This window comes from Anneissia japonica, unplaced genomic scaffold (assembly GCF_011630105.1).
Source record: "Anneissia japonica isolate Jap-2015-1 unplaced genomic scaffold, ASM1163010v1 scaffold288005_len623695_cov211, whole genome shotgun sequence".
NCBI classification, from domain to species: Eukaryota; Metazoa; Echinodermata; class Crinoidea; order Comatulida; family Comatulidae; genus Anneissia; species Anneissia japonica.
In genome coordinates, this window is record NW_022701263.1 from 598,098 (window position 1) to 624,199 (window position 26,102).

The following is a 26,102-nucleotide window of genomic DNA, read 5'->3' on the forward strand; positions in this document are numbered from 1 at the left end:
CAAATGTTACTATATGTGTATTAAAAGGTAATTTAACTTAGGCCTACTGATGTGTAGACTAGCTGAGACAATTATGTATTTTTATTTTCCTTATAATTTGTATTCTGTCTTAATTTATCTGTATTGGATATTAAATTGTCATTCATTCTTCTTGGAATAGCTGAAAGGTTAATCCTGATTTTAAAAGCACAACTGTAAGGATAAGCGTAGCACTTAATTTATTTTTATTCATAGGAGCTATTAAATGTCGTGTTTGAGGGCGCGCTTCATGAATATTTATCTCCGGCCATCGTCGTCGAAAACTATTTGACCAGCCTCTTCTTCGTAACCGGATCGGACGATAGTGAAGTCGCCATACTGAAGGTCGTTTTTACGTAAAGTGAGTTTTTCCAGTTGTAGATAAACATACACTGTACAGTTTTTTCCGTCCGTAACGTTTAAATTTTATTTTTATTCGTAGTATTATATATACCGATGTACTTACATACGCTAAAAATCCAGGCACTGCTCATTGTTGTAGCACTTTATAAAATAGGCGTAGGCCTAGGCTAGCTAGCCTAGGCCCTGTCTGGGTTAGGCAAGCAACCTACGCTTTGTTTGTTATGTTTACAAACTCTAGGGCCTAGACCTAGGCTACGGCCATCAGACTTTCTAGTATACGCCCACCTCAGTTGACGTTATTTTAGGTTTAGGCTAGTCTAGTCAGGTCTAATTAAGATATCTATTAATAGACTGCGGGTGTACTACGATAGTCCCATCATCATCAGTAATATAATAGTATAGTAAAAAAGTAGGGGCGCTAATTAATACGGTTTTGCATCCAGTCCAGCCCTGAAAACGGTTACCAAGTTATTTATAACTTACAATTATTCAACACTAACAGGTTCTTTGATAATTTTGACTTTCATATAAGCCACTTATTATTCCACAATTATGGTTTCTAATTAAGTTAATTAACCAATAATTAGTACGGTACTAAGAAAGTATAATACATACTCCAAGTATTGAAATACACGCCATCGTGCATACAGTATAGTACGGTACTGTATATCGATAGTAACACCCGATCGCTCAACACAATCAACTCTGCTCCGCCGCACCATGGTTGACGACTGTCGAGGTTTCCAGCGTCTGTCATATAATTTGTACCCAATTGTAATTTTAGTGAGCAATTATTGCGCTGCATTAGAATTTTTAGAAACTTGTATTATTTTGTAGTTCACCTCTTTGTAGTATGTATTTTTCTTGATGAAGTTTAAAAAAAAGCGAAAAGTAGAATAACATTTTGAGTGACATTCATACTATTTCCACTAGGCATGCTTAACTCAGCGCACACCTATGGCAACCACGGTATAATTTTGCCCTGATTCTGGCAACACCGCACAGTTGTAAGTCTACAAGCCAGGTATGAAAATGGTGCACACCGCGAAGATGTTAACCATCTCAATTAATGGTTCATTAACTTAATTAGAAACCATAACTATTTGATAATAAGTGGATTATTGGGAAGTCAAATCATCAAGGAATATATTAGTATTGAATAATTGTAAGTGTTAAATAACTGGTAACTAATTTTACAGCCGGATGCGAAACCGTATTAGCGCTGTAAGTAGGACCTATCATCGGCCGCATAAGATAGGTAGTATGATAATAATGATCACATACTGATTTAAACCTGAAAATACATAATAAATGATATTAAATGTGTGCGTTACTGAAAAGTAATATTTTATATACTGGGTAATGCAAAAGACATGTTTTATTATTTATTATATGTTTTACTGTAATAGCAAATTTTATGCAAAAAAGAAACAAGCTTTATTTAAATTCTACAAAGTTTAACATAGTAAAAATTCTCACTTGGCTAAATGCTGGTTAATGATATCTTTATTTTTAAAAGATATAATAATTATTAAACAAGCATAACACGTAATATCTAGATTTGTTTACATTTCGACCAATCTCAATCATCGCGAAAAAAAGACGGTATTTGACCATCATATGAGAAAGATAGCTTGAATTGAATAAGGCTAATTTAGGGCCTAAATCTCACTTTTTCTTTGACTGGGTGGAGGGGAAGGGCTATTAAAAATAGGTACTGCCAGAAAGGTGAATTTTTCAAAGCAACATCTTTCTTATCTGTGCAAATGAGAATGAACAACAAAAGCTTGTACAATGATTTGTTATGGTTTACGTGAGATTTTTTAATGTAGGAGCTGCAAAAAAAATGTATTTTGATGAGATTGCCTACAACAGCTCCTACAAGTTACAGCCCACCATGAATATGTCGCATACTTTACGTATAATATTGTTTATCTTTATTCGTGTAATTGTTTAGAATACTAGATAGTATTGCTTAAATTGTCAGTAATATTTACTTTCAACATATGCTGGTTGTATTTGGTACCATGACACAACATTCATAAAATCAACATGTCATGTGACCAATAAATAATAAATGACCCTTATTTTGTTTACAAGAATCATTGAAATTAGAAAAATTAAATTTAAAATCCATCAATTTATATATTCTAAAAACAAATAAAGAATTTGACATAAACTCTATAGGTTCATAATTGTTCATTCAAATTTTAAATATACAGTACAGTGTTACCTGATTTGATCATAAGTACTTAATGATTAATTAAATTGTTTATGTTATTTTACTCCCAACATTAATTCCACTGATCAGGGTAATTACACATTAAAATGAAATATATTATGTGTCTAAGGTGAGACTTTTAATATGCCTTGTTTTGCAATCTTATTCCATGAGAAAATATATAATAAAATTTAATATCTGAATGTAAATAGTTGGGATGGTTAAATGCTCTAAATTTATATAGTTAAGAAAAATATACATTTTATTTTTGGATACTTCGAGGCAGCGGCGGGCATAATATTTGTTTCAAAATAAAATTTTGATTCAAAATCATCATTATTGGCAGGCAGTGAAGTCTCGTCTAATCCTAGGATGTCAGGGTCTCCTCTGTTTAGAATTAAAATTATGGGATTGGGCCACTGCCAATTGAATCAGGTTTAATGTAATTGCTAATTGACAATTGAGACAACTGTAAATGTGCTGCCTGTGATGGAACATGTTTTATTAAAGTAGTTTTTTTTTTCTTTATAATTTCAAACACTGAAAATATAAAAAGAGGAATGTTGTCAATAATGAGAGATTAAGCGTGAACTTACCTGAGTTGACGTTTGTTTTTTAATAATCTTGTAATCACCTATTGCAAGGTGGGAAATGAAAATATATTACCCGAGTTTTCAATCATGGAATAGCAGTTGTACACTGGATGCTAAATTCTGGAGATACATTTTTTAATGATGGAATCTTTTATTTTTTTGTTTCAGAAGAATATAAACATGACTACGGCTCAGGGTTTTAGTCTGTATAAAGACCTTGACAAATATAAGGATGTTGATATCGATGACTTGTTGGAAAACCTCACAGAAGCAGAAGTGCTTGAGCTGGAGTCTATGCTGGACCCTGATGTAAGTACAACATTAAGGTCTCTTACAGTGGTGGACTGGGATTCATATTGTTACCTGTTCAGTGACTAAACATGGAGGCTTAGGGTCAGGGGATTGATGACATTTTTACACTATTCGGTATTATATATTATAACACCTAAATAGATCCCTGTCATTTGATTGGTGGATTTCGTACCATGTGACATTGGTTATTTTGCCTATTTCGTCACTCATGAAAATTTAGTTTTACCGTGCATTTTTTTTCCACCAGTTTTTGCCCATTGCACGTTGCCTATGGATACGAAATGACTTTAACCTAAAACAATCTTTTGATTGGTTAAAAAGACACAGGTCTGACTTTTTCCAGTTGTTATTGGTTACTGTAAAGTATTTTAATTGCGTGGATGATACCTCAAAAAGTAGCTCAAATTAGCGCAAAATCTGTGCGGAAATAGGCCCTTTTTTTCTGAAATACGAGGACGGATTTCTAGCGTAGGCCTAGCCCTAGAGGGCCTAGGTTTTGTGCGGAGTAGGCGACAGGCCTTACTTTTACACTGGCTTGGAAGATGATCAAATGACAGGGATCTATTTAGCTATGTTATAAAACAAAATAATGAATGTTTTCTATTCGCAATGGAAGAATTTTTCATTCATTGAAAGATTGACTGTTCCATTCAACTTAGCTCGTTGAATGGAACTGTCAATCTTTCAACTCATGTGTTTCCTTCCAAAAGCGGTGTAATAGCTCCCCATTCGAATAAGCATCTAAAAATTGTCTCACATTCAAACAAATAACTGCAGACCAGAGATTAGAGAGAAGAGGCACAGTTATTTAGGTTTGACAAAGTATCATTCAAGTCATTATTATAATGATATTCAGAAGCGGAAACATTATGCCTCCTGGTGTGCAATATTACTAAAAGTAAATCCTGGTGGTTGCCCCACTAAACACAAAAGACCTGTCTACCATACAAAGATATTAAAGTTAGAATAAGATGAAGATGATCTTTTCTTTCAATATGTTTGTTAACCCAAATGGTTTATCCAAAGAATATAGAATTGTAAGAGGTCCAACTACTCTGATTTTGCATGCACGCAATGAAAAAAAAAAAAGAAAAAAAGTACAGTACTACCTATTAGAATTTGAATAGAGTTAAAAATTTGAGTATGAACGCAGCACGTTTTCGATACGAATGAAAGGTGCCCACTAGTTTGTGGTAGTAATTTTCGAAATATGATTTTGTTTACTAAAACACTTTACTAATGTCTAAAGAAAGCATTCAAATTTTTATATTTTGTTGATTATTTATTTATTTAGTTTTGAAGGTTATGGTGTATACATGTTACTATATATCATTATTTATGTATATCTTAACTACATTTCCTAGAATGCATTACTGCCAGCCTCTGACCGTATGAGAAATCAAACTGATAAGGAACCAACCGGTCCATTTGATCGACAAAAACTTCAGGAATTTTTAGAGAATCAAGCAAAAAGCGAAAAAGATGTTGAAGACAGAGTTCCATATAAGTCAGGACAAAAGAGAGGTAAACGTACACATTTGTTTTTTAAATGGTTTTTCAGTCTTTGATAAATTATAGAATTTTTATTGTTGTAATTTTTAAATTCAATCTTTAGTGGCATTCCTAATTCCTGTAGTGGGAATGCATAGGGCATATGATGCATGGGCCAAGTGGCTAACAGTAAAGGATTCTGTCTATCATGTTTTTGGTGCTAAGGGTCTCAGTATAGCCAGAACTAGGTACTAAATTTAAAGGCCTAATGATTCCTTAAAACCTTGCTGTCTCTTTATTAAATTTGTAGGGTCTTTAAGAATTATGTTGTTATTTATCTACCCAGCAGTAAACACAAGGGGTTAGTATGCAAATAATGAAATTATTTAATTTGAAAGTAACAACCTACAGTGCAAAAAACTGTTGGTTATAGGGGCAAGATTAGGGCTAAGAGGAGAAGACAACATTCATTCTGTGCTGCAATATAATTTACTTTATTATATATTGAAAAAATGTATTAGGTATTATATTAAAGCAGCTATTTTTTACTGAAACTTATTCTTGAAGGTAAAGTATGGAAAGCCAAAGCAAATGCAGATATGAAGAAAAATGGAAATGCTAACGCAGATGAGATAGAAGTTCAGGGAGATGCAGAGATGGAAGAAGCCTTGAAAGATGCTACAGAGGAAGATCTGGTAGAGTTGGCAGGTAACACATCTGTAAAAACTCACACTACACCCATGTAGCCTTACATAGTCGTGTAATACTGTTTTGGTGTATCTTGTTGGGCCTGTTGTCTACATGTTATGCATTTTTTGCGCCACCTACTACTAATAAATTTATTCTATTTAAGAAAAATCACTAACTTAGGCTCAATGTCAATTCATGTTCATTCATACCAACAAAATATTGCAGTAATTAATATTGCCGTAATATAATTTCTGTATGAATGAGTCATGCACGCTGGGAGAGTCATTGGTTAACATGTTAGTCATCATAGATTGTTATTTTTTCTAGAAAATTGCGCTAAATACAAAGTACAGTAAATATCATAATGGCATGTCCAGGCTAGACTATAGTAATTTCCTTGATTTATTCTACATTTGATGATTTTTCCATGTACTACACCTACATGCTGCAACAAGAAGTAAATTTTTAAGAACAGATAATACGAGTCAAACAAAATTGTGTGTATTAAGGATGTCGGAAGGCATCAACAGTGAATTATGGCCTGTGAGCTAGGTGTACAGCTATTCAAGGTACCTTGTGCGATCATACGATGTGGGTGAAGGAACGTACCCATTGTATAATATTTTGGAACGTAGTTGAAACACATACACCGATGAAGATTGGTAAAGAAATTTTAGATTGTCTAGGGTTTTATTTGATTTTATCACTGATGAATTGATACCGATGTTAGAAAGGCAAACAACTAACTGCAGACAGTCAATACCATGTAATTATTCCAGCCTCTGGAAGTTTGATGACAATGGTAGTATAAAACCCCAGATTTAATTGTGCCATCAATTTCACGGCAAATCTCCTCTTCTGTAGTCTGCTCCCTAAGCTCTGCAGCCGTCCAATTTGCCATCTTTGTTGGACTGATCTGGTAAGTAAGGAGTAATATTGCAGGAATATGACCTGCTTCCGTTTCAGATACACTCCAGAACACACTGTAACAGGAATATTGCGATAATATTACTAGGTCTGAGATGGAACACTGCATAACCCCAATGTTACGGCTGCGATTAGCCCTGACCTTTTCATACAGGAGGTATTGTTGAGAATATTCCCGCAATATTGCGGTAACGTAGCTCTGTCTGAAAGTGGCTTTAGAGACAAATTCTCTTCAGACATTGTGCAGTCTAGCAAACAAAAATCTTAGTGCTGTCTATCTTAATAATACTTGTATTATTTACTTTTTAACTGTGACCTTGAATGATTTGCTTACCAAGTCAGTGCTCATTATCCATGGCCAACCCTGAGGTCTATGAAAAAGCAATGCCCTATTGTTTGTTTTTCACCATGGTGTTTACAATGCTTAATAAGGTCATTAGAGTGCTGTAGTCTAGTGAATTCCATATAAGATAGTATAATACCTTTCAGTTCTAGTGAATCCCATTCTTCAAAAATGGCTGCTCTAATGGGCAACCATAATAATGATTAGTCAAGCGTGTTGCTATCAAGTTTCCGAATTCAAAACTTGTTAGCTGTTGATTTCCTCGGTCATATGCTTTGAAATCAGAGATGGGACTAACTGCTGGGGCTGTTGATTCTGTCAGTCCCTGCTCGGTTGTACAGTTCTCTGCATTATGTTCATATTTTAGTGACCTCTGCCAATTACGAATCTCTCAATTACAAACATAATTTGTCACCAACATTTCACCAGGAGCACACTGTAATGTTCTTTTTCATAATCTCTATTTCCTTCACTCACTTTTGTTATCATTTATTATATAGTTGTACCACATAACACTAAGCTATGATATTTCAAACTAATTTTGAATATCTTATCTATCACAGTGTTAAAGTTATTCTTCTTTCTTTCTTTTCTCTTATCGCTACTTCTCTTGCTACTTCAATCGAAGCCAAGCGAGCAGAAGGTTGTTGTTGTTGTTGTGAATTGTAATTTTGTTGTAATCCATTATTTATTTTTATTATTTTTTTTCATTGTTGTTTTTATCATCTTCCTCATCTACCTTATCATTTGTATGATTATTATTTGTCTTGATTTTATGAGTTTTATTTTATTCCTAAATAAGAGTTGAGTGTATAATATATCCTAACACTATTAACAATTTACATAGATTAGAAAATACCACAATAAACTTGTAATTAAAGAAAGCATGAGTAAATAGAATTACAAATATTCTAGTTTTTGCAATGAAATTAATTCAGGTTGCATCGTAAATCCAAATATAAATCAGAAATTCATTAACTAAAAAATATCAATAACAGTAACAAAGAACATATTATTAGGCAAATCTCTACATTACATCAGTACAAAAAAAATATGGATTTAATAGCCTCTATTGTGGGTATGCTTATTAATATGTAAATTAGTTATAGATGTCATTGCCATCTTCACTATTTTCATACTATTAATACTAATTTTAGGTTATTTTATAGCAGTCATTTTATTAATAGCTGTTATTGTAATTTTTGTTTTTTGTTTTTTTTTGTTTTTTTTAAATTTTTTTTTTGGATTTGGTTTTAGTTTTCCTTTTATTTTCTGTAATTAATTTTATTCTTTGTTTAACATTAGTTGAGTTTGATTATGTCTGTTACGGCATTGATGAAAAACACCATTGTGGTTATCAATTGTTTTCCCTGGTTAAATAAAGTTTTTTTTATTATTATTTTATTATTATTATTATTATTATTATTATTATTATTATTATTATTATTATTATTGTGGTCACTTGATTTTTTTGTTATAAATATGATACTGTATTAATGTTGTAGCTATTTTAATTCATAATTAATCAATATTTGTCTATCAAACACTATTATTGTAATTATGTTTTTATATTTGTTTTATTTATTATTGTTATTGTAGTGTCATTTTATTGTGGTTGTTGGTGTTAATAGTTAAGTACAACATGTGAATTGGTTAGAAAAGAACAATTATAGACCATTTAAGACCAATGTATTAGTATTTTTAACATTATTTTTGTTATTATTTTAACTGTTAATATTAAATATGTTGTTATTATGTTATTACAGTTCCATTTTATTCACAATTATATTTTCATGTACTTGTTGTTGATATTGTCATTGTTGTAATGAAATATATAGCCATAATTATATATTATTATATAAATTAATACTGCTTTTGGGTGAATGTGCAAGTATTATGCTTTTAAGGTATCCTTGGGCTGCACAGTATGCTAAATCAGGACCAGTATTACGCTGCTAATGTGCACACGCAAGCTGTTGAATTGAACGAGAACCTGCGAGAGCTGGTAGCTGGCCCCGGAAGCTTGCAGGATGAGGGCGCCAAATTCAGTGGTATGTTCTCTTGGCCAGCTGTGGTTTAATAACCAGAGGAGGGTGTACTTCCTCTCCTTGAGTTAAAGTAACGTTCACTCCCACTAACTACTTACACTTAACTAAATCTAACTACTTACTACAAGAGAATATTATATGGGGCTAATCGGTGACCAAAACAGCATCAGTTACCAAAACAAGAAAATTGACTTTTTAATATATCCATATTCTATACATTATAAGCTTTAAAATGATGGGTCATTTACTGGAATCGACTTAATATTGCCAAAGTTATGAGTAAAAGTATTACAGCTTCTCTGTACTAAAGTATAAAATACTGCGACATTCTTCTAGTTTCTCAGTTTAACATTAAGCGACAGTACGCTGGTTTTGGGATGGTAAGCCTCATAGTTTAAAATGACACCTTAACTTAACAAAGCTACAATTAATAAAAAAGTTTCAATCAATGGATAGTAAGAAACAATTTGTTTAAAGAGCTTGTGTGGATTTATTAAAATTAATCGTAAAATAGAATATTAACATACTTTAATGAGACATTAAACTGAATACATTGTCCGATAGTAAAACTTGTTTGTCCCTGTTCAAACACACAAAATTACATGAGATAATACAAAGAACACAGAACAGAAAATGGAGACAGATTATCAGTAAGGTAAAATGTACAATTAATTAAAAATATCAAAAAATAACATAATATTGCATAATTAGATAAGCCAAAATAACAATATTGGGAATGTAGATATAAACTAATGTTATTAAAATAAATACCTTTTTTCATGGAAATTCACCTCATCATTGCTTTGAATTTTGTTAAAAATTCTGCTTTGTAATTGGGTTCATGTGGTTTATTTTCAGGAATCTCTAAATGTTTTGTTCCAAAGGCGTTGAATTTGGAACCAGAAAACAATCTTGATGTTGATAAAGCATTAAAACAAGTACAAGAAAATGACCCTGAACTCACCAGTCTCAACATGAATAACATTAAGGTACATGCTTTGTATAACTTAATACATTGTGTCATTTCCTTGGCTCTGTCAGCAATGTAAGTACTTCATTAGGATCTGCCAGCTAGGGAAGGCAGAATGCTGGAACAATATTCCAAAATTCACAGTCAAGCACGGGCTAGTCTCCGATGACCCTTCACAGGCTAAACACTAATACATGTGTTAGTCTTTGGTTGCCACTGTATAGATTATTCCCTAATTCTGTCTTCAATAACATTATTACTATGTACAATACTGTGATGATGTTAAGTTAGCATGCAAAAGAACCCTATATATTTTAAATAATATGTGATTTATATGAATTTTGTTGACAGAACATACCTATACCTACACTAATATCATTGTCAGAAGCTCTACATAAGAACACACACCTAAAGACGCTGAGTATGGCAAGCACACGTCTCAATGACAGAATTGCAAAAGTAAGTTACTATACTACTGTATATTTTATAGTGATAAATCACTCATTTTTAGAATGAAAGTATAAGGAGTGCAATGCAATTTTTACCTTTATTTTTTTGGTACAGTATGCACCTTTTTCTCTTAGTTCAGTTCAATTCAGTTTATTTCACATCATTAGTATTTTACAAAAATGGATAAAATTTGTTCAAGGCAGGACAAACAAATAGCAACAAAAGATGATGTAAGGATAGCCCATGAAAGTTTTCTTTATAAAGTAAAACTTATTTTCAATGGGGTCCTACATAAAACTAATTATAAACAAAGTGCAACAATTATATATGGTAAAACTTTAAATATATATAAATATCAAACACTAAAATACAGACTAAAATGCATCAAAACAATTTATGTCATAAAAGTATAAAAATGTCAAAAACACAATAAACATTAAAATGGGAGCTGAGAGCTCTATCTTAGGATATCTCAGTCTGTTTGTGTCTTTTGGGCCATAATGCTGCAAGATGTCTATGGCAATTGCTTCCATGAAGGATCTTGTTCTCTACATTCTTAACCTGTCCAGGTTGTTTTGTGATGTCATAATTTCCCTCAGAAACCCATATCAGTGTCATATAGTGGCTATTTTCAGAACAGAAGAATTCCTATCTTCACTTTTGATTGGGTGCAAGTTTGTTGTTATGAGTGACTTCAATGGATAAGATAGAGCCTTCCAACATTTAGAAATCTGCATAAGCATCGATGTGTTGTTAATAATCTAAGTGTCCATCTGATATCTATTTAGACTGCATTTTGAATAGAGTACATGTTTACACAAGTCAGTGTAACACTTTTTAGCCTTGTCTTTGAATACAACATGCTGAGCACACTCCATCGGCAGGATCAATCTGTCTCTATGCTGTATTTTGTATTGTTATCAAAATATGTTCTGTATATTAAATTGTTGTGTTTTTTTTTAGGCACTTGGAGAAGCAATTGAAGCAAATACAGCATTGACATGTCTCAATTTGGAATCCAATTTCATCACTGGCACTGGAATTCTGGCCATTATGAAGGCATTGCTTAATAATGAAACACTTTCTGAACTCAGAATTGCCAACCAGGTAGGGATATGTCATTTTTTAGGCAGCTACAGTAGAAATGATTTGGCGCAGCAGGAACGGTTTGGTTTCCAAAATTCTAGGTTGGGGTCTCAATCTCTCACTGTCCATTTCGCTTGTGTGCGTGTCAACACACGTTATCTGCATTGCTTTTCTCCACCCAGGAGTATTAATGAGTACCTGATGAGGTTGTCTGCTCCTGTGCCGATTATAGCATCAACACTAAGGCATGTGGACCAGGGGTGGATCCAGAGATGTCTGAAAGTGGGGCTGATCGAGACAACACTACCCTAGGGGTCGGGGGGCATGCCCTCACGAAATTTTGATTTCTAGATGCCCAAAATAACCTCCGAGGCATTTTAAGTGATACATTTTTTATTAATTTTTTTTTTTTTCCTTTTTTATTTTTACTTTCCAAAAGGCCGGCCTGATCCCACCTAAATCCGCCCCTGTGGCCTCAATTACTTGCAAAGAAATGCAATGTCTAAATATGAAAGTAAATAAAAAATACAGTAAACTTAGCGTCAATTTGCTGCATATTTTGTTTAGTCCAAATTCAGCAAAATACAGACTTCAGTACAAAAATAATAATGATTAAATAAACATATTGGAAAAAGTGATATTTAACGATCAGCCTACATCACATCATTTTGTGAGCATAAACCAGAATTTTCAAAATGCTTGGCAATATAAATGTTTCTACTTACTTTTCTCTACTTATTGTAATAATACATGAATTTTCTTTTAAGCGGTCATCACTTGGTGTAAAGGTAGAATCGTACGTTGCAGAAGTGCTAGGAAAGAACAAAACCATTGTGAAGTTTGGTTTGGCTTTTGACCATGCTGGACCACGTGCCAAGGCCAATAATTTTCTTATGAGAAATAATGAAATAGGTAAGTTTCACAGGTCACATATTCAGTTATCACAAAATTGAAGGGAAAATTTATGGCTAGTTATCAGATCTAAAACAGTCACCAGAGTGTAAGATTTCAGATTGAGAATAAATTGTTGAATTGAATTTACTTTTGATGGGTATAAAAGACATACAGAATGCAACTAAAGAGTTAACAACAGCCAGTAATATTAAGTATGAAAGCATTTAGACTAAATGGCCATTGAACAAAAAATTTAGAATTTATTTTTTTTAAACAAAAATATGTTATAAAATATTTAATGCATGTGGTATACCACGTAGATATAGTTCTGAAAAGAACTGTTGTTTGTTGATGGAAAGGGAAAGTTGCCAAAAAAGTATGTTTCACCTAAACAAAAAACAAAAAGCTTGTAGAAATATGTAATCAAATTAGTTAAAGATTCAATGTATTTAAGGGGAATTTAAAACAGAACTATCTTAAATGTTATCATATATAACAGTACTAAATAAATAATTAAAAAAATACACTACAAATGAATCCTGCTTTTGTGGTGTAACAAAACAACTGGCTATTTTTAAACGAGGCGGCTGAGCGGTAAGGCAGGGGAACTGCTAACTACAACTTTAACATGGGCGATGGTTCCAGCGACTCCTTGCCCAGGGTTCTGTTGGTAGAGAACCAAGTCTGCTCGGATGAGGTCCAGTGTACAAATCTGGCTTGTGTGCGGAAGAGTAGGGAGTTACCCCGATGCTATGATTCGTTTCATCCCCTGTCATTGTGGAATGATGTGAATGTAGCTGGAAACGCCTCTTTATGTTGGCTGAGGTAGTCATTGACCACGCCCATACGCAATTCAGCACAATAACGCTGCAAGTTATGGGTTTTTCTCCTAACTTTACCTTATTAATACTATTTCAAATGCTAATAATTTGTTATTCTCTGGTTGTTTTCAGTTCGGAAGAAGAGAGTTAATAACGGAGTTGAGAATCAATAAACTGGAATGCTCTTGACATTGGATTTCAGGATCCCATTTCTATACACCTTTTTTTAAGTTTGACGAGAATGTTTTTTTCACTAGTATAGTCAGTGCTGTAGTAATACATTTTACACTTATTTATTATGATGATTATTCTTTTTTATTGATAAAAAAAAATATAGCACATCTTAATAATCCTTATCACGTTGATCATTTTGTAATATTAGTAAGATGCAATAGGTTATCAAATTATATGGTTAGCAAGGTAAAACAATTGTAAATATCAACTTGCATAATGCCATTTTAACTTTTAGTGTACATTTGTTGTGATATTTTCACTTGAATATAGAATTATGTAGCATGAATTATTAAATTGAATAAAAATGTATCAATATTAAAATTTATAATCTTGTAGAATTGCAATCAATCGAAAAATGTAATTTTAACGTTGAATATTTTGGGATAGTGTTGTAGAAATAGTGAGAGCTAGAAGCTGTAGTTATCATACCAATTGCAATGGACGTGTGCATTCACAGAACATTTTTTTCTTGTAACTCTTTGTAGCGGTGCTTTTAAAGAGGTTTCTACTCAGCATTCTAATAATAGCTCATTGACAAACTTGCTCAAGAGGTTTAAGTCTGGTGCCTAGGTGTTTTGTAGTTTTCGTTTTTGTACTTGTAATTTTAGAAGAAAAAGCAAAATTCAATGATTACATTTATATGCAATGATTGAATGCTAGGGATATCATGAATAGATCTTTGATAGATTGGTAGTTATTTTAAACAATCAGATTCTCATTATTAGCATTTGGTTTAGACTTAGTTTTTCAATAAACTAAATACTGACATACACTGCATCAGCAGGACTGTATGTACAGTATAATATATAAATTATGCTACTTCTCTGGAACCTCAGGAATGTTAACATTTTCAGAAATTCGAGCCTACACTAAATCATGCGAACAATGTAACTACCACTTCAAATAAGCTTGTTGGAATTTTAAACAAAAATGGATGAAATTTAGTAAATTATTTAATGAGTTTCTTAGTATTCAAGTATTTGAAATATGATATGTGTTCTTATTATGATTGTTTGTAGTTGATGCAGTACAATGAATGCAAAGACAGTTATTACATTGGCTGCTACGGGAAATGGTGCGAATCTGTACTACAAAACAAGCTAGTAACAAACGCCTTTTTTTTTTGTTATACACAGTAGAGGTCTTTTCCCACACTGCCAGATATATGTTTGTTGTGCTGTTGACTTGGACATTGGCATATTTATCCTAAATATTCCAATAAGCACCCTTCTTGCAAAAACCACCATTTTACAGAATAGGCACCAAATGTGATACTTTCTTGCCTTGCACCTTTCTTTAATAAATAAGTATCATAGCATTATTAAGTCTTAAGTTTCACGGTGTACATACCTAGTGTGCTTTGAGTTATCTGGATACTATCAAATAACTGATTAATCAAATAAAGAAATATATAGTAACATTGCAACAAATCAGATGTTTTATACATCTTACCATATTAGAACTACAATAGCTTGTAAAAGATGCCAAGTGCCGCACTGATGCCTTCAAAATGTTACAAGCGCCGCAGTGCTTATTGGAACATTCACCATTAAATATTATTCTCCTTAGTTTTTCGAAGTACTTTTTGTTAGCAGTTGACCTGTCAGTGTAGTTTTTTTCTGTATCATAAATTGATTGATAATGCAACTGAAATATATTCATGATGAAAATGTAGTTTTATCCTCATATTTAGGTCAATTGTTCTTTAGATTTCAAACAAGATATTTTCTTTACTATTTTTTTAACATATAATATTAGATGGAATTATGATTTTAACTAATGTTGATAAAGATAGGTTGTGTTAAATGTTATGACAAAGATGACAATGATTATTCTTACATTAAGTTTCAGTGGTTAGCTTAGTCACTATGTTTGGTTATCACCTAAATACTGCACCATATTAAAAATAGTAGAGCACCATCAATAATGATAATAATAAATGAATAATTGTAATGTGAAACAGTAATGTGTTGTTTTAACCAAAGAACAATCATCATGTTTATTTTTTAGTTTTGTTGTCTATTCTCTGGAGATCTTCAAAAGTGTGCTATGTAGTAGAGTAGCTGCCTTTTGTTGTGTGGCGTATGGTATAACTTGTATTCACCAACAATCAATCTTGATAATGATACCTGTTTTATTAAATTTTGTTCATTGAACGCGTCGTCTCATTGTATTGTTGTATGGTCCAATAATTAATACAGGTCTCTCTCTAAAACATAAGAATGATTATATTAGACACCGAAGACCATGATTTTGGCAGACCAAACTACATTTAAGATATATAGTGATTGTAGTGCAGTTTTTTTACAGGATACAAACAACAGAATATACATCAAAGGCCGATGTTTTGTGTAGCTTATTAGCTTTTCCAAAATTTTTAATCAAACAGCTCTCAGAATGTTCATTTATATATATATATATGTATATATATATGTATATATATACTTATATATATATATATAGTGAAAGGAATTGATTGCCTTCAGAGCCTATTTTTTTCATATATATATCTATATATATATATAGCGAAAGAAATTGATTGCCTTCAGAGCCTATTTTTTCATATATATATATATATACATATATATATAACTATATATATATGTGTGTGTTTATATAAATTAAAACTGAGGCGCGATTCAAACTGACGACCTGACAGCGTTAACTGACTACGCCATTTATCCAACGTGTCCTGTTAGTGACCAGTGAAGGTTGCTCTTGTCTTTAATTTATCAAGCATCATAATTGTAATTTAATAGTTCACTTGTTTGGAATATGGCAGTAAAGCTTTTTTTTGTCTTATCTAATCTTATAAATTACGCATTATAATTAACAAATAACGCTATAATAATAATAATAATAATAATAAACAAACAATTATCCTCCCACAGTCACCCCGTACTTCTAATTTATTTAAAAAATAATAATTTATAGCCTATATTAAAGTGACTAAACTACATGGTATAAATTACCCCTGCCGAACACCATCCCAGTATTTATGAGTGAACTTTATATTATTTTCCTCTGCTTAAATGTAATGTATGTCTACTCAAATCAGTAAGAAGAAAATGCCATATAAGGGCACTTCGGAGGTGAGGGACAGATGATGGTGGAAACGGGATCTTGGACTTCCATCGAAACATTTCGTAGCGAACACTATACTGTACTTTTATAGTCTCAGGGTGAAATTTCCTGTCATAGATTATCAAATACATGGCATTGGGTAGGACTAGTAGATCGCATTAGCGCAAACAAATTATGTTAGCATTCCGATTGTCATGGGTTAATAAAATTTATAAAAAGTGTACTATTCGATATTACTATAACTATAATCTTCATACAAACATTTTCAGGATATAATATTGTTTGATTAATTGATTGAATTTATTCGATGCCCAACATGCATAAGCAAGATAACAAATGGATTGAGATCAAGAATAGTAAAAATTACCGTAATGAGCATCAGGAACGTCCATTAGGCCGGAGTCCAGCCCATTTCCAATGTCACATTTAATTCCATAACTGAATAATTATATTTAAGTAAGTTACAAATTTACAATTAAATATGAATGACAAAATTGTTTTCATGTCAATTAACAGACAGTTAAATTATACCAGTGCTATATTCTTATTTATACATAGACTCTTAAATTGGGTGGTAGTGTCGATTTAAGGAGTTTGTAGTAAAATGTTTGTAAAATTAGAAAAATGTCGATAAGAGGTCCAACAATTCTGATGGGGGTCTAAAACAAGGGGATGCCTAGAGCCTTGTTGAGGGTCTCGGTATAAAATCCCTGGGGTGAGGTTCATGGGGAGAAATCTTACGGTACAGGATCGCCCATGTGATTTTTTACCATACTTGGATTGGCTTTCAAAATATATTTGTTTGGATCGGCAATTTAATGTTGTGGAATCGGACGAGGAAGTTTTATTGGTAGTTATAAGTTATGGTAACTCAGACTACATGACCAAGGCTAGTTGCGTTTCAAGTTAAAAATAATTTAGTTTAGTTTACAGCAACATGTGCTACTGGGCCCAGACCCGGGATTTATCAATCTCAGCTGAGCAAATGTCTTAAGTCAAAAAAGTTAAGATGTCCCTAAAGCAAATATCTTAAGCTGATTTATAAACCATCTTAGCAAAATCTTAACTAAAAAATTGTCTTAGATGGCGCATGCGTACAGTCGACTTTTTAATTTTAAGCATGAGCTAAGCAATATTGATAAATTTGACTTGAGCAACAACAAAAAATGGACTGAAGACAATTTTAAGCCGATTTTTAAGGCCTGTTTATACTTTCAACGATAACTATATAACGATAAAAAGGTAAAAGGCAATTGTTCATAGAAAATAACCGAAATAAGGGTAAGTTTTTACACTAGGAGAATTCGATAACGATTTATCGATTATGCGATAACAAAATATTTTGACAGATCAAATTAGATGACGTCATAATCCTCGAAAAACATTAAGATCGTAGATCAATTTGACGGCAAATCTGCTCTTCTGCAGTCTGCTCCCTAACCTCTGCATCCGTCCTATTTGCCATCGTTGGTTGACTGATCTGGTAAGTAAGGAGTAATATTGCGGAAATATGACCTGCTTTCGTTTCAGGTACCCAGAACACACCGGCAGGAATGTTGCGGTAATATTGCTAGGCCTGAGCATAGAGAAAATAGAACAATGGTCTGAGATGGAACGCTGCATAACCCCAATATTACGGCTGCGATTAGCCCTGACCTTTCATATTCCCGCAATATTGCGCGGTAACGTCTGAAAGTGGCTTCAGAGACCAATTCTCTTCAGACATTGTGCAGTCTAGCAGTATTTACTTTTTAACTGTGACCTTGAATAATTTGATTACCAAGTCAGTGCTCATTATCAATGGCCAACCCTGAGGTATCTTATCTATGTTATAGTTATTCTTCTTTCTTTCTTTTCTCTTATCGCTACTTCTCTTGCTACTTCAATCGAAGCCAAGCGAGCAGAAGGTTGTTGTTGTTGTTGTGAATTGTAATTTTGTTGTAATCCATTATTTATTTTCATTATTTTCTTCATTGTTTTTATCAGCTTCCTCATCAACCTTTTATTTGTCTTGATTTTATTAGTTTTATTTTATTCCTAATATGAGTTAGAGTGTATAATATATTTAACACTATTATTATATTACATAGATTAGAAAATACCACAATAAACATGTAAATAAATATAGCGTAAGTCAATAGAATCACAGACATTTTAGTTTTTGCAATGAAATTAATTCAGGTTGCATCGTAAATCCAAATAGAACACAGAAATTCATTGACTAAAAAATATCAATAACAGTAACAAAGAACGTATTATTAGGCAAATCTCTACATTACATCAGTACAAACAAAATATAGATTTAATATCCCTCTATTGTGGGCATGCTTATTAATATGTAAATTTGTTATAGATGTCATTATCATCTTCACTATTTTCATATTATTAATACTAATTTTAGGTTATTTTATAGCAGTAATTTTATTAATAGCTGTTATTGTAATTTTTTATTTTTTTAAATTTTTGTTCTTGATTTGGTTTTAGTTTTCTTTTTATTTTCTGTAATTAATTTTATTCTTTGTTTAACATTAGTTAACTTTGATTATGTCTGTTATGGCATTTGATGAAAAACACCATTGAGGTGATCAATTGTTTTCCGGTTAAATAAAGTTTTTATTATTATTATTATTATTATAATTATTATTATTATTATTATTATTATTATTATTATTATTATTATTATTACTGTTTTATTATTATTTTATTATTATTATTATTATTGTTGTTGTTGTTGTTGTTGTTGTTGTTGTTGTTATTATTATTATTGTGGTCAGTTGATTTTTTTGTTATAAATATAATACTGTATTTGTACTTCCTCTCCTTGAGTTCAAGTAACGTTCACTCCCACTAACTAATTACACTTAACTAAACTAACTACTTACTACAAGAAAATACATGGGGCTAATTAGTAACCAAAACCAGAAAATTAACTGTTTCATGTATCCATATTCTCCACATTATAAGTTTCAAAATAATGGGTCATTTACTGGAATCGACTCAATATTGCCAAAGTTATGATTAAAAGTATTACAGCTTCACTGTACTAAAGTATACAATACTGCCACATTCTTATGTTAATTACTCAGTTTAACATTTAGCGACAGTACGCTGGTTTTGGGATGGTAAGCCTCATAGTTATAATGAAACCTTAACTTAACAAAGCTACAATTAGTAAAAAGTTTCAATCAATAGATAGTAAGAAACAATTTGTTTTAAATGTTTGTGTGGATTTATTAAAATTAATTGTAAAATAGAATGCTAACATACTTTAATGAGACATTAAACTGAATACATTGTCAAATAGTTAAACTTGTTTTTCCCTGTTCAAACACACAAAATTACATGAGATAATACAAAGAACACAGAACAGAAAATGGAGACAGATTATCAGTAAGGTAAAATGTACAATTAATTAAAAATATAAAAAAATAACATAATATTGCATAATTAGATAAGCCAAAATAATAATATTGGGAATGTAGATATAAACCAATGTTATTAAAATAAATATATTTTTTCATGGAAAGTTCACCTCATCATTGCTTGCTTTGAATTTTGTTAAAAATTCTGCTTTGTAATTAGGTTCATGTGGTTTATTTTCAGGAATCTCTAAAAGGTTTTGTTCCAAAGACGTTGAATATGGAACCAGAAAATAATCTTGATGTTGATAAAGCATTAAAACAAGTACAAGAAAATGACCCTCAACTAACCAGTCTCAACATGAATAACATTAAGGTACATGCTTTGTATAACTTAATACATTGTGTCATTTCCTTGGCTCTGTCAGCAATGTAAATACTACATTGGGATCCGCCAGCTAGGGAAGGCAGAATGCTGGAACAATATTCCAAAAGTCACAGTCAAGCACAGGCTAGTCTCCGATGACCCTTCACAGGCTAAACACTAATACATGTGTTAGTCTTTGGTTGCCACTGTATAGATTATTCCCTAATTCTGTCTTCAATAACGTTATTACTATGTACAATACTGTGATGATGTTAAGTTAGCATGCAAAAGAACCCTATATATTTTAAATAATATGTGATTTATATGAATTTTGTTGACAGAACATACCTATACCTACACTAATATCATTGTCAGAAGCTCTACATAAGAACACACACCTAAAGACGCTGAGTATGGCAAGCACACGTCTCAATGACAGAATTGCAAAAGTAAGTTACTATACTACTGTATATTTTATAGTGATAAATCACTCATTTTTAGAATGAAAGTATAAGGAGTGCAATGCAATTTTTACCTTTATTTTTTTGGTACAGTATGCACCTTTTTCTCTTAGTTCAGTTCAATTCAGTTTATTTCACATCATTAGTATTTTACAAAAATGGATAAAATTTGTTCAAGGCAGGACAAACAAATAGCAACAAAAGATGATGTAAGGATAGCCCATGAAAGTTTTCTTTATAAAGTAAAACTTATTTTCAATGGGGTCCTACATAAAACTAATTATAGTGCAACAATTATATATGGTAAAACTTTAAATATATATAAATATCAAAGACTAAAATACAGACTAAAATGCATCAAAACAATTTATGTCATAAAAGTGTAAAAATGTCAAAAACATCCCAAATTCTAGGTTGGGGTCTCAATCTCTCACTGTTCATTTCGCTTGTGTCCGTGAGCAACACACGTTATCTACATTGCTTCTCTCCAATTTTTTCTTTTTCTTTATTTATTTTTTCTTTTTTTTAACTTTCCAATGAAAGTAAATAAAAAATACAGTACCCTTAGCATCAATTTGCTGCATATTTTGTTTAGTCCAAATTCAGCAAAATACAGATTTCAGTACAAAAATAATAATGATTAAATAAACATATTGAAAAAAGTAATATTTAACGATCAACCTATATCACATCATTTTGTGAGCATAAACCAGAATTTTCAAAATGCTTGCCATATAATGATTCTACTTATGATATTGAATCAACCAATTTATTGTAATAATACATGTATTTTCTTTTAAGCGGTCATCACTTGGTGTAAAGGTAGAATCGTACATTGCAGAAGTACTAGAAAAGAACAAAACCATTGTGAAGTTTGGTTTGGCTTTCGACCATGCTGGACCACGTGGCAAGGCCAATAATTTTCTTATGAGAAATAATGAAATTGGTAAGTTTCACAGGTCACATATTCAGTTATCATAAAATTGAAGGGAAAATTTATGGCTAGTTATCAGATCTAAAACAGTCACCAGAGTGTAAGATTTCAGATGGAGAATAAATTGTTGAATTGAATTTACTTTTGATGGGTATAAAAGACATACAGAATGCAACTTTGGGGACCCCTATGGAATAATTGTCTTTTTTCGCAATTTTAAGGTTATCCCCGATATGCTCTTTTGTAAACTGTTCATGTGTTTTTGTTTCTGTTGTATTTTTTAAAGAGCATATTAAATAAATCAAATCAAAATCTAAAGAGTTAAGAACAGCCAGTAATATCATAGAGAAAATAGTTCTATTTTCTCTATGGTAATATTAAGTATGAAAGCATTTAGACTAAATGGCCATTAAACCAAAAATTTAGAATTAATTTTTTTTTAAATCAAAAAATATGTTATAATATATTTAATGCATGTGGTACACCATGTAGATATAGTTTTGAAAAGAACTGTTGTTTGTTAACGGAAAGGGAAAGTTGCCGAAAAAGTATGTTTTACCTAAACAAAAAAAAAAAAAAAAAGCTTGTAGAAATATTTAATCAAAGTAATTAAAGATTCAATGTATTTAAGGTGAATTTAAAAACAGAATTACTTTAAATATTATCACTTATAACACTTAACAGGACTAAATAAATAATACAAAAAATACACTACAAAAGAATCCAGGGTTCATTTGGTAGAACCAAGTCTGCTCGGATAAGGACTTAAAATGGAGGTCCAGTGTACAAGTCTGGCTCGTGTGCGGAAGAGTAGGGGGTACCCCGATGCTATGGTCCATTTTGTTGTTCATGTTGTTGTGGAATGATGTGAGTGTAGCCAAAAGTGCCTCTTTACGGCGGCTGAGGTAGCCGCGGACCACACCCATACGCAATTCAGCACAATAACGCTGCAAGTTATGGGTTATTCTCCTACCTTTACCTTTATAATACAATTTCATATGCTAATAATTTGTTATTTTCTGGTTTGTTTTCAGTTCGGAAAAAGAGAGTGAGTAACAGAGTTGAGAATCAATAAACTGGAATACTCTTGACATTGGATTTCAGGATCCCATTTCTATACACCTTTTTTTAAGTTTGACGAGAATGTTTTTTCACTAGTATAGTCAGTGCTGTAGTAATACATTTTACACTTATTTATTATTATTTTTTTTATTAATCAAAATATAGCACATCATAATAATCCTTATCACGTTGATCCTTTTGTAATATTAGTAAGATGCAATAGGTTATCAAATTGTAAGGTTAGAAGGTAAAACAATTGTAAATATCAACTTGCATAATGCCATTTTAACTTTTAGTGTACATTTGTTGTGATATTTTCACTTGAATATAGAATTATGTAGCATGAATTATTAAATTTAATAAAAATGTATCAATATTAAAATTTATAATCTTGTGGAATTGCAATCAATTGAAAAATGTAATTTTAATGTTGATTATTTTGGGATAGTGTTGTAGAAATAGTGAGAGCTAGAAGCTGTAGTTATCATACCAATTGCAATGGACGTGTACATTCACTTTTGGTTTAAGCTTATAAGCTTATTATAATAAGGCTATTTTAGCTATTGAAGTTATTACAGTAAACATAGACATTAAATAAGATGAGAAGAAATGCACAATTCCATTTGATATTTATTTTCAAGTATTGAAATCAAGTTGTGGTATAAATAAATATATATATATATACTGTCTCTTATACACATCTAGATGTGTATAAGAGACAGATGTGGTTATATCTTATTATCACGATTGTAATTTAATAGTTCACTTGTTTGGAATATGACAGTAAAGCTTATCTTATCTTTTTTTGTCTTATCTAATCATATTAATTCAACAAATAACGCTATAATAATAATAATAATAATAATAATAATAATAATAATAATAATAATAATAATAATAATAATATTAAATATAATAATAATAATAATAGTAGTAATAATAATAATAATAATAATAATAATAATAATAATAATAATAATAAACAATTATCCTCCCACAAGTCACCCCCGTATTTCTAATTTATTTAAAAAATAATAATTTACAGCCTATATTAATGTGACTAAACTACATGGTAAAAGCTACCCCTGCCGAACACCGTCCCAGTATTTATGAGTGAACTTTCTATTGTTTTTCTCTGTTTAAATGTAATGTATGTCTACTCAAATTAGTAAGAAGAAAATGCCATAAAAGGGCACTTACTCAAAAAAGGTCTTTATATTTGAAGTCAGAAAACATCGGTGTCGGCGCCACCAGCGGAGGTTAGGGATAGATAATCTGGTGGAAACGGGACCTTGGACTTCCCATCGACAAATTTCGTAGCGAACACTATAATTTTAAATTCTCATGGTGAAATTACCTGTCATAGATTGTCGAGAAATTTAGATCTTCATATCTGAAAATCTATGGCGCCGTCACTGCATTACGTCTGATTGGGGCTGTGGGAGGGCCTTGTGGTGAGGTTTCGGATCTACTAAAGTAAGGGCATAGACATAGATATCTATTTATTCATCCATAATTGGAAATTGTTCTTTTCCACTCTCAAAGAAGAAAGAAAATTACATGATTTATCGGGAAAAAAATTAACTATCTATTACATGTCTATTGTTAAAGGGGCAAATTCCAGAATTGCGAAATTGAGAATTTAGAAGCCTTCCAATGCGATGTGCGATGCGATCTCTGTTTATTCGTATAATAAATGACTGCTTATTGTAGTTTAATGATTAGTTTTGTCTTATTCTGTAAATCAAACTTGATTAACAATTTAGCTATCACCAAAAAAAAATTAATTAAATAGGCCTGTCAGATAAAATGTCTAGGCCTATACGCATATTTATAATAAGTGTATAAAGTTTAATTAGGATAATAATATGTATACCTAAATGAAATAAATAAATAAATAATAATCTACAACTGAATAGAGGCTCTGTCAAGGTCCCTGCATAAAAAATACATGTGTTTGCGTTGGGAGTTTTGGGGGTTTTTTATACCACAATATTAGAAATTGACAATAAAATAACTTTTATTAAAATAACTTATTATTATATGGATAAGCAAGTTATCATTTTTGGTCCCGGACGATTTCGTCGAATAAACGCTATGAGGCGTTTACTGTTGAGAATGGTTTTTGAGTTGGAGTTTTTTCGAGGGACGTGTTTATTCGAGGCAGGCATTTATTTTTTTTGTGTAAAATGGATACGTACTGTATATACTCAAACGCTCCTTAATTCCAATGTAATTGAAATGTAATTTCTACATGAGTTAAAAAATTAGTAGAAAGTGTTGGGAATGATGTTTCCATTAGATCTCTGATTACAGTCAAGGGGGAGTTTCGAGGAAAAAATATACGCCACAGGGTATTTTCGAAAGAGGCGTTTATTGCAAACGAGGCTCTAGAAGGGGCGTTTATTCAAAGCGGAGCGTTTACTAAGGGTACAAATACGGGAATGTAAATATGGCTCCTCCCTGATCCACCCATCATGTTTTCAAAAGCAAAGTATGCTGTACTTTTGTACTGTGACGGCAAATGTTTCGGCAAACTAGGTTTCGGCAAACTGGGTTGTCATGATTTCGGTGAACTGAATTCGGCAAACTGGGTTTCGGCAAAGAGGCCATTAATTCGGCAATCATGGGTTTCAACAAACTAGATTTTGACAAACTGGTCGGATACCGTTTCGGCCCCAGTGCTAGACCAATTCGAGGGTGGACGCTATAAGGGGTGACCGCTGAACTTATAATTTGCAGGTTTAGCCTGGTAGGGCACTACTGTCTTTGGCAGCAATTTTCCTTCAGATACCTGGTTGGTTGTGCACCTGTCTCATAATATCCAAATTACGGTTAAAGCAAACGTGAATGTGAACTACCGGAACTGTCGTAGACACGTCGTCGCAAAAACATCGTCTGAAATATTGAATTTTGGAATGGTGTTTCTTCTAAGTAAGAAAATATACATATAGTTAAGTACAGAGTGTACCATACTGTATAGTTGTACAAGCCTGTATGCCTTCATGGTGTTAGATTTAATTGTGGTATCAATTGTTGTGTTGTTGTTCAGGCCTACATTTTCAGACTGGAGACTGTGCTCTAAAATTGTTTTTTTTTTTCTTTACATACAATGGCATTAAACCGGAATATCTGAGTTAAAATGTAAACAACATTAAAAAACAGAGTAAAAGATTTGTTGTTTTGTAATGACATACCGTATAGTCGTAGCACATGTTTTTGCAACCTACATTCATTTAAATCTAAGTACTCTTTAAAGGTAGGCTAAATGGCATTTTAATTGATTAAAGTGTAATATTATTTATATAGTGACCTAAAAACGATCCGTGGGTCGTAAAATGCGTTTTAATTTAAATACAGTAGGCCTAATATAA

At 31.8% G+C, this 26,102-nt stretch overlaps 2 protein-coding genes across 6 annotated transcripts; both read left to right on the top strand.

The window, feature by feature from the left end:
* Positions 1-234: 234 nt before the first annotated feature.
* On the top strand, positions 235-23,338 carry LOC117103513 (tropomodulin-3-like). 3 transcript variants are annotated; one of them, XM_033244080.1, is made up of 10 exons: positions 235-379; positions 3,364-3,504; positions 4,872-5,031; positions 5,566-5,706; positions 8,866-9,009; positions 9,865-9,995; positions 10,328-10,435; positions 11,390-11,533; positions 21,534-21,678; positions 22,701-23,338. In XM_033244080.1, exons 2-10 carry the CDS (start codon positions 3,376-3,378, stop codon positions 22,739-22,741), a joined length of 1,143 nt encoding a protein of 380 aa, XP_033099971.1. In that variant the 5' UTR covers positions 235-379; positions 3,364-3,375; the 3' UTR covers positions 22,742-23,338. The 3 variants fall into 3 exon arrangements, with proteins under 3 accessions (XP_033099971.1, XP_033099968.1, XP_033099969.1); XM_033244077.1 differs by lacking the exons at positions 21,534-21,678; positions 22,701-23,338 and adding exons at positions 12,280-12,424; positions 13,360-15,617; XM_033244078.1 differs by lacking the exons at positions 21,534-21,678; positions 22,701-23,338 and adding exons at positions 12,280-12,424; positions 13,360-15,617 and having other exon boundaries at positions 242-379; positions 3,367-3,504.
* LOC117103514 (tropomodulin-2-like) lies at positions 17,728-20,792 on the top strand. Of its 3 annotated transcripts, none has more exons than XR_004444609.1 (3): positions 17,728-17,826; positions 20,149-20,280; positions 20,613-20,740. XR_004444609.1 is itself a non-coding variant. In XM_033244081.1 (3 exons), the coding sequence occupies exons 1-3, from the start codon at positions 18,346-18,348 to the stop codon at positions 20,775-20,777; spliced, it is 312 nt and encodes a 103-aa protein (XP_033099972.1). In that variant the 5' UTR covers positions 18,151-18,345; the 3' UTR covers positions 20,778-20,792. The 3 variants fall into 3 exon arrangements, 1 of the variants encoding a protein (XP_033099972.1); XR_004444608.1 differs by lacking the exon at positions 17,728-17,826 and adding an exon at positions 17,903-18,028; XM_033244081.1 differs by lacking the exon at positions 17,728-17,826 and adding an exon at positions 18,151-18,360 and having other exon boundaries at positions 20,613-20,792.
* Positions 23,339-26,102: the final 2,764 nt, after the last annotated feature.